The sequence below is a fragment of the Octopus sinensis genome, unplaced genomic scaffold (assembly GCF_006345805.1).
Source record: "Octopus sinensis unplaced genomic scaffold, ASM634580v1 Contig14700, whole genome shotgun sequence".
In the NCBI taxonomy this organism is placed as follows: Eukaryota; Metazoa; Mollusca; class Cephalopoda; order Octopoda; family Octopodidae; genus Octopus; species Octopus sinensis.
Window position 1 is genome coordinate 28,665 of NW_021833307.1, and position 8,970 is coordinate 37,634.

The 8,970-nt window shown below is 34.3% G+C and overlaps 1 protein-coding gene across 1 annotated transcript; it reads right to left on the reverse strand.

Annotated features, from left to right (window-relative positions):
* Positions 1 to 8,177: 8,177 nt before the first annotated feature.
* LOC118761527 (ribonuclease P protein subunit p30-like) lies at positions 8,178 to 8,600 on the reverse strand. The gene has a single exon (XM_036499534.1). The coding sequence runs from the start codon at positions 8,598 to 8,600 to the stop codon at positions 8,178 to 8,180; it is 423 nt and encodes a 140-aa protein (XP_036355427.1).
* Between the last annotated feature and the right edge of the window lie 370 nt (positions 8,601 to 8,970).

Consider the following 8,970-nt stretch of genomic DNA (forward strand, 5'->3'; position numbering starts at 1 on the left):
GCAAAACAATAATGGGATTTATATCAGTTATACGCAAAAAAACGAATGCTAATTCTATCTCTTCAAAATTCCATATGAAATCGCACAAAAATAATGTAACTTTGAGTGATGTAATTTAAAGATTAAAGTTAAAAAAGATTTTGGTGCTAATCATGCGCTAAGATTGGAAGAAATTGAGATGCCTATGCCAATATGGCTGCAGTAGAATTATTACTAATAAATAATCTAGTCAAAATAACAATGAATGCTTAAAATTAGATTCGCTACGAAATTGAAAAACGGAACGTGTACGGATTTTGGAACAAAAATGATTAAAAACCATAAAAATTATTTACAATAAAATTTCCATCGAATATTTTTTAATTCAAATTTTTTGTCCTATTTTTTCAATTTCCATTAAATATTTCTGTGAAAATAGATTATGTAAATTAGTTCGAGGATCAGCGTTGAAGCTCTAAAAATTAGTGTTTAAGTCACTTATAACCAAGCGTTTGGATTTTTCTTGGAAATTTTTTGTTAAGATATTAAGACATTTATTGATCAAAGAAGCAGGGTAAAACAGTTAATTATAATCCGCGTGATCCCCGATTCACTTCGCAAGCGACCGCAATTCTTCGGAAAGGTTCGATCCCGTCCACGGTGATCGGTCTGGGACGACGATGTCCCCGGGTCAGAGTCCCAGAAATCCCTTTTCGGTAGCCATTAGGTGCCTTCTGAGGCATATCCGATTGGAAGTTCTAACTGACATGGTGGACTACATAAGGCTACGCTAAGACCGGAATGTAAAAGATCCCCATTTTCAACTATGTCGTGCCAAAAGGACTCGTCGCCTCGCAGGCAAAAGAAGAATGACGAGAATTAACCCATTGTTGGAAACTAGCCTCCTTTGGATTCGAACCCACGACTGTCCAGATCCAGCATCCATAGCTAAAGCTTCAGTTAAAGTAAGAGATATTTTTGTTAAAATAGGATATACCAAAAAAACTGTTCGTTAAACATTCAATTACTGGAAAATTAATGAGGAAATAAATGACTATTTAAATACAATTTAATCCTTTATAAGTCGGATACTTTGTCATTAAGAAATCCAAAGATATTAAGAGGAAGCATCGTAGTGGTGATTATTCTTTCATTTTGAATGATTTACACAAGCAATATATTTTTAATTTGGTCGATGATAGTCAATTATCGACACAATCAAAGTTAAAAGACACACTGTTTTTTGAATATATGATAAATATCAGTCAAAGTAAAATTAACAGATGTCTTGAAGATTTTCACAATGTAATTAAACAATCCTAAACAATATTTTGATACCACAATTAATCTAGAGAAAATATAAAGATTATTTCCGACGTTACAAACTGAAATCGAATATAAGATCATATTTTTTCTCGATGAAATATGATTTTCTATTTGGAAGCGTGCGAAAAATACAGAGCAATATTTTGAAATTTTCCCTATTTATAGTGGCTTAAGTAAAAAGCAGAAACATATCTCTTTTACAGTATTGAATAGATATTGAATGATTTTCCACTGAAATTTTCAATTTTTTAATGGACAGACTTTTAAAGAATGTCTGATAAAAAACTCAAAAAATGGCATAAAATTCATAATATGTGACATGGGCTGCGCGATACCTACGGGCCGCGTGATACCTGACGTGACCTTGAAATGTGCAATTATGACATTGATGGGATTAAATTATAAATCTTTTAATTAGACCGCGACTCATTCTTATCATTTAATGTGGCGCTCCATGCAGGTTACACCAATTTTAAGCGTTACATTTTGACCTTGTGACATGACAGTTGACTTTGACAGGTGACAGGCTTCATAAAAATCGAAATCTCAATTTTAAATATCATTTTTAAGTAAGTGATGCAGAATAAAACACCACATAGCAATAAAAGACCACATTGTTCAAAAATGAAAATATAATTTATTATTTTATATAAACTTATAAAAAAAATAAATATAAAAACAGAAAATTTTTTTAGAAATTATTTTTTAAAACTGCTACTATCCAGTGGTTCTTTACCTTTTTTAAGTCAGCGCCCCTTTTGACACAATTTTGAAGCTTCAAAATTTCAGCGCCCAACAAAATCATTAGATTCTAATCCAACAAAATCCCAACCCGAACACATCCTAACCCTAACCATTTACTAATCCAAACCCTAACCTAACCCCTATCTTGATACTAATTCAACCAAACTGTAACTCCAAACCTACCCTAACCCATATCTTGATCCTAATCCAAACAAACCCTAACTCCAACCCTAACCCCTATCTTGATACTAATCCAACCAAACCCTAACTCCAACCATACCCTAACTCAGGGGTCACCAAACTTTTTGCACTCGCGGGCCGGATTGACCCCAACACAATGAACGCGGGCCGGAGCACGTTCATAGGATTATAATTTTACTAGAAATTCATAAGTGTGTTTTTTACAATAAAAACTAATTTAAACAAAATAAAGTAAACAAAAATTTTAATGAGAGCTATGGAACTGTGATCTTTTTTGATAAGTTCATCAATATTTGGTTTTAAATTGCTGCATCCTATCATGAGAATTGATTTTAAGTGTCCGTCAGTCAATCTTGCACGATGGGCAGACTTAACATATTTCATCCTCGAAAACGTTTGCTCACATTGGTAAGTTGTGCCAAATATAGAAATCATCTTTATCGCAAAATTCTTTAGTCTCGGAAACTCATCATCCTTGAGATATTCGTAGAACTCAGCGAGTTTGGTCCGTCTGTGACAATCTTTGAGCTGTTCATTTGATTGTAAGTCAATAACTTCTAATTGTAATTCATGTTGAACATTTTCAACATTACAAGAAAATGGATTTTCGAACAAAATTATATCGCTTTCAATTTTGTCAAATTCAGAAAACTTATGTAAAAAATGATGTTGTAATTCTTTGATAATTCCAATTTGGAAAGTAATGTCGATCTCATTATAGTTTGCCTCACAAAAACTTTTAAAACAAGAAAAGTGTGAAAACTGACGTACTCCAAGTTGTGACTCGAATAACATCAATTTTTGTCAAAATGCTTTAATTATCCTGTAGAAATCACAAATTAAGTTTTCCTTTCCTTGTAATTTCAGATTTAGCTCATTCATGTGAGTTGTAACATCAACCAAAAATGATAATTTTGATAGCCAAGCAAGATCTGATAATTCGGGATAATTGTCTAGACTCTAGACAATTATCCCGAAATGGAGATCGTTGCTAAAAGTTTGCATGACTTCTCGCATGGAGGAGTTAACAAAATTGAATATGAATGTCGACAACAATATTTCACAGTTAAAAATGAGATTATTCGAAAAGTCATTCGAAACTGTGAAATTTGTAAATTTGCGCGACCCTTAAAAGTTTTAACTTTTTTAAATCCTAGATTGGAGATATAAATAACCATGTCTTCGCATCTTGTTCAAATGAAAGATTTCAGATAGATCTTATAGATCTGAAAAGTTTTTCTACTATAAATAAAAATTTTAAATTTTTATAAATGTTTGATTGGATTGAGATCTGGTGATTGACTTGGCCATTCCAAAACATTTATTTTGTTCCTTAGTAACTATTCGCCGGAATCCCCTCCCTGCTTGAACCCACTGGGATCGATCGGGGGGACGGAAAAAGGCCTGACGGGATAACTGTGTTTCCTTTCAACAGGGGGAAGCCTCTCACCTGGGATGCCACGTGTGTGGACTCTTTCTCGCCTCAGAACCTGCTGATGTCGGGCTCCGCTCCTGGATCTATTGTCACAACCGCGGAATGCAAAAAGATGCGGAAGTACTCCTCACTTACGGAGAAGTTCCAATTCCTTCCATTCGCGGTTGAGACTTCCGGTTCCTTGGGCAGTAAGGCAATCAGCTTCGTTCAGGAGATCGGGTCCCGCATGTCTGCCATCACAGGCGACGCCCGCGAATCGAGATGGTTTTTCGAGCGGATATCCCTTGCGATAGTACGCCCTAACTCTTTCTTGATCGCGTCGGCTTCCCGCCCTTGAAGCTTTTAATTAATTAACTTGTAGTTATTGGTTGGTTTGTCAAAAAAAAAACTATTCAACAGTTATTTTTTCTTATGTTTTGGGTCGCTGTCATGTGAAATGTCCATTGTTGTGTCAAATTTAATTTAGCGACCAAGATTTCGTAATATTTAAGCGAATTCATTATTCCATCTATTACAAATACAGTAGATTTTATTTCTAACGAAAATTCGAATTTATTTATTTTTACACATAAAATCAGTTATTAAAAGTTTTTTTCCTTTTTTATATTTTGCATTACAGTTCGTAATTTATCCATAATTGGTATATTTGAAGGTGAATTTTGTAGAATAAACTTTTCCATGGTCTCAATTGCACACATTGCATCACAAAACCAACTTTCTCTATATCCTCATCATTTTTATTCTCTTGATTCTTATCTTCAAAGGAATCAATTGTTCGCAAAAATTCTTCATCATTATTGTTGCAAATTTTATAGGTACAATTTTTATTATCATCAGAAACCGGAGAGTCCTTCTTAATAGTACACCTTTTTGATATCTTGCTTTTACGTTGCTTTACCAATATAAAATAAAAATACTTTCTTAACTGTAAATAATTTCCCATGTAAATATTTAGCTGCTGTCGAATAATGGATAGAAATTCCAGTTTCATTAAGTAGTCTCGCACAAATTTCACTTAGAGTGATAACAGGATTTTCCTCAACATAGTTCATCATTCTCGATATTTCAGTGTCTGTGATTTTTGAGCATCTGAATCCTCCACGTTTTTTATTAGGTTGTGAAGCATTTCGTATGCATTTATAAGCTGTATTTCGCTTAACTCCATTCGAATCCGCCACAATATGCCAATCTGCATCTTCATTTTGATAAGCAGATATAATTCTCATTTTGGCTTCCAAATTTGTTTTATTATATGTTTTACTAACACGAGAAAAAGTATTCATAGTTTTAACAAAAGTATTCATTCCGAACGGACAAAAATCCATTTATATTTTTTTCGATACGTAATTTTGACATTAGAAACCACAATAATGACGTTTGACATCTCAGTTCGGATATTAGAAACCACAGTAATGACCTTTGACATCTCAGTTCGGATATTAGAAACCACAGTAATGACCTTTGACATCTCAGTTCGGATATTAGAAACCACAGTAATGACGTTTGACATCTCAGTTCGGATATTAGAAACCACAGTAATGACCTTTGACATCTCAGTTCGGATATTAAAAACCACAGTAATGACGTTTGACATCTCAGTTCGGATATTAGAAACCACAGTAATGACCTTTGACATCTCAGTTCGGATATTAGAAACCACAGTAATGACCTTTGACATCTCAGTTCGGATATTAGAAACCACAGTAATGACGTTTGACATCTCAGTTCGGATATTAGAAACCACAGTAATGACGTTTGACATCTCAGTTCGGATATTAGAAACCACAGTAATGACCTTTGACATCTCAGTTCGGATATTAGAAACCACAGTAATGACGTTTGACATCTCAGTTCGGATATTAGAAACTACAATAATGACTTTTGACGTCTCGATCTGGACATTTGACAGCAAAAAGGTGTAGAGTCATCCGGAGTGTCCTGCTTTGCCACTTGCTAAATGCTTTTTCAAAGCAATTCGTTACTGTTGTTCTTTTAATTTCATCCCAGCTTCAATTATCAATGGTATTGCATCAACTAGTTTGAAATTCCTGAGTATTTTATCTTTGAGATCATAAGATGACATTTAAATAAAAAGTCAGCATGGCTTTAATATAAAAATACAGGATTGACCAATTGCTCATTACCTGATATAATACGGTATTTTATTCCAAATTAATTCTTAAAAGAATTGCCATTTTTTACAATTTTTATCCCATTTGTTGTAGCATTTTATTTGTAATAGTATTGCCAAATGACCTTTTATTCTGAATACATTCATAAAGAGGCATATGAATTAAAAAAACTTTAAGGAAATTTTGTTAGAATTCTTATTTTCGGAATAGGATTCATTTCTTATGATTTTGTTTATTGTTCCTATTGGCATGTTTTATACTTTACTCCATTGAAATTTTGTAATGCTTAAAATTTTTTTATAGTTAAAAACTTCGAGCTTTCTTTGAAAACATTATGCTTTTCGATTTTTTTGCGTTATTCTTACGTGAACAAATGAGTCAAAGGTCGAAAACTCGTTTTCGTTAAAAATTGATTTTCTTCCGATTTGATTAAAATAATTTTTGTTGAATTAAAAAACGTACTGTAATTCACCGACGCCTGTTGATGAAAAACAGCCCCACAGCATGATACTTCCTCCCCAGTGCTTTATGGTAGGTATGGTGCATTTTTGGTTATACGTCTGATTGAATTCAGGTGCCCCCTGAGCGTTTCGAATACGCCTGAATTGCGAGATTCAAGAGAGTTAGTGAACCACATAACGCCACGTTGATATAAGTACAGTCCGAAAAGTTGTATTTTTGATTCATCCGACCATAAAATATTGTTTATGAATTCATTTTCTTTATTTAAAAGATATTTGGCATATTTAAGTCGTGCAGAAATGTTTATTTTCTTTGATAATGGAACACGACGAATCCTTCGTTTATTGATACCTTCAGTGCGTAGTGTATAAGTAATTGTATAAATGGATACTAATGCCAATTCTTTTTAAGTAATTCTTAGTTTTGTACGGACTATTCTTTTCATTAATGAGCAAGAACGTTGAGTTATTTTCTTTGCACCACCTGATCCAGATCGATTAATGGTAGTTTCGTCTTGTTTCCATTAGGTAATAATATTCCAACAGTACTCTTTGGTAATATCTGCAATTTAGAAATCTTTTCATAACTTTTACCTCTTTGGTATGCCGTTACAACTTGTTGTTTTAGGTCCAAATAATGCTCTTTTCTTGTCGCCATGAGTATTTTAATAACGAGCGAAAAATGAAAGTGTATTTATACTAATCAGAATCTATGAAACAAAGCCTCCCTCCGGTCATTCGTCTTCAAGGTAATTTTATCACCGAGCATACGCAACAACCTCTCGGCCTCCTTACCGACCACGACAGTGGTCTCAAAAGCAAAAGAGACAAACTTGTTAGTGTCAGTAAGGAGTACGTATTTCGACCTCTTCCTCTACTCCGCAAGTGCGCAAGCGTATCCTGGAGAACATGCTATCTAGGGCAACAGGGTCACGGAAAAAGATTTACCGTCTAAAACAATTGACCTACCTCCCCTGCAAGGGAACGTAGTCATCCCGTCAGGACGTTTTCCGTCGTTTCGAAGGAATCCAACCGGTTCCAAAGGGACGGGAATCTGGCGGAATCCAAAACCCTCTTCATGACATCATTGAGAAATGCATGGCGCGGTAAACGGCCAGCACTTCTCTTACATAACAGTGCGTGTAACCCGCTTTGTGAGATCATCGAACCACACCGACAACGGTGCGGATGGCACATGTCCAATCCCAGTCGCAAACAAAAGCTGATACGGACGGTTTTGTCCCCCAACGGCAGACCATCAGACATCAGTGGGAGAGCAAATCAGAATCGATTAATCAATTTTATTGAAATTACGACTAATTAATCATTTCGAAAGAAAAAGAAGCGAAATAAAGATAATCATTTATATCTTATTGCGGAAAAAATTCATATTTCTTTGATAGTCCCATCACTTTTTCCCATATATAATTGACATTCAATTAAAGTGGAGTTTCAATGATAATTATTTGAAATTCGTGAAAATAATTAATACATTAATTCTAAAATTTGAATGACAAATAATTCCATTGATAAAAAGAGATTAAAAATAATACACGATTTCATTATACAAGCTATCAAAAATGGTAATCATTCTAAAACATGTCATTAAAAAAAGATAGGCGTCCACAACTTATTTTCCCCATTGTATATTCACGTTTAAGTTCTCGAATTTTAATTTTCATTTAGACGTATTACTCTTTTAAAACATACTAAATTAGATGGAATGAATCTAGTTTTAAAGTAATGCGACGTCTGTTTTTCCTTGTATTTCTAAACTCACTCCTCCTTCGAGGTTCACCATATACAAAATTTAAATCTTAGAAATACAAGAAAAACGATTAAACGGTTCAAAATACAATAAAAATTTACTTAGAACTATGAAAACTAACAAAGTATAAGTTATTCAATTTTTAGTCTTTTGCTCTGACTGATATGCTCGTCTGATGGACTATCCTGTTCAATCAACGAATATTGATAAGATTTAGTTCTCTTCCACACATCAAGTTGATCAGAATGAACACCAATCACAACACCAAGAACAGTTTTCCTTGAAAATGCGTGTTTAAGAACTTGTTTGGGATTTTCGGAAATGCATATTTTACTTTTAGACTTTGAAATCCGGAAGATTTGAGCCATATTCCGCACATCCAAAGGAGATCTGACATCAAAGCATTTCTCTGCACACGAACCAAAGACAATTCCCTTTCCAGACACAGCCAAAACAAGACTCAGAGAACTGGCCAGAATATTGACACGTTGTGAGGGATCTCGAATTGCCCCAGAATAGCATATTTCCACACAAACTCCCCTTTGAACAGACATTTTAAGCTATTTTATACACGATAAGACAACCTGCTTGCTTGCTGCTTGAAATGAAAGTCTCTGCTGGAAATCGAAGCAAATCAAATCAAAATTGTCATGTGCCCCGACCTGATGTGAATATTAATACCAACCTTCTCGAGGACTTGGTCGTTGAGGGGAAGGATGGAGACAATATCGTACTTGTTGTAGTTGGATAATTTAGAAATGGTGGCTAATTGGTTTGGATTTTGGACTTTGATGGTAATTCGTGAAAGTATTTTGATTTTTCCTTCAAATGACTGAATGACTGGGTGATTCATTGTCTCCTCGGGGCACTAATATAATATATATAATAGGGATACTGGAATTATGTCCTTTTCTCCCTTTCCGA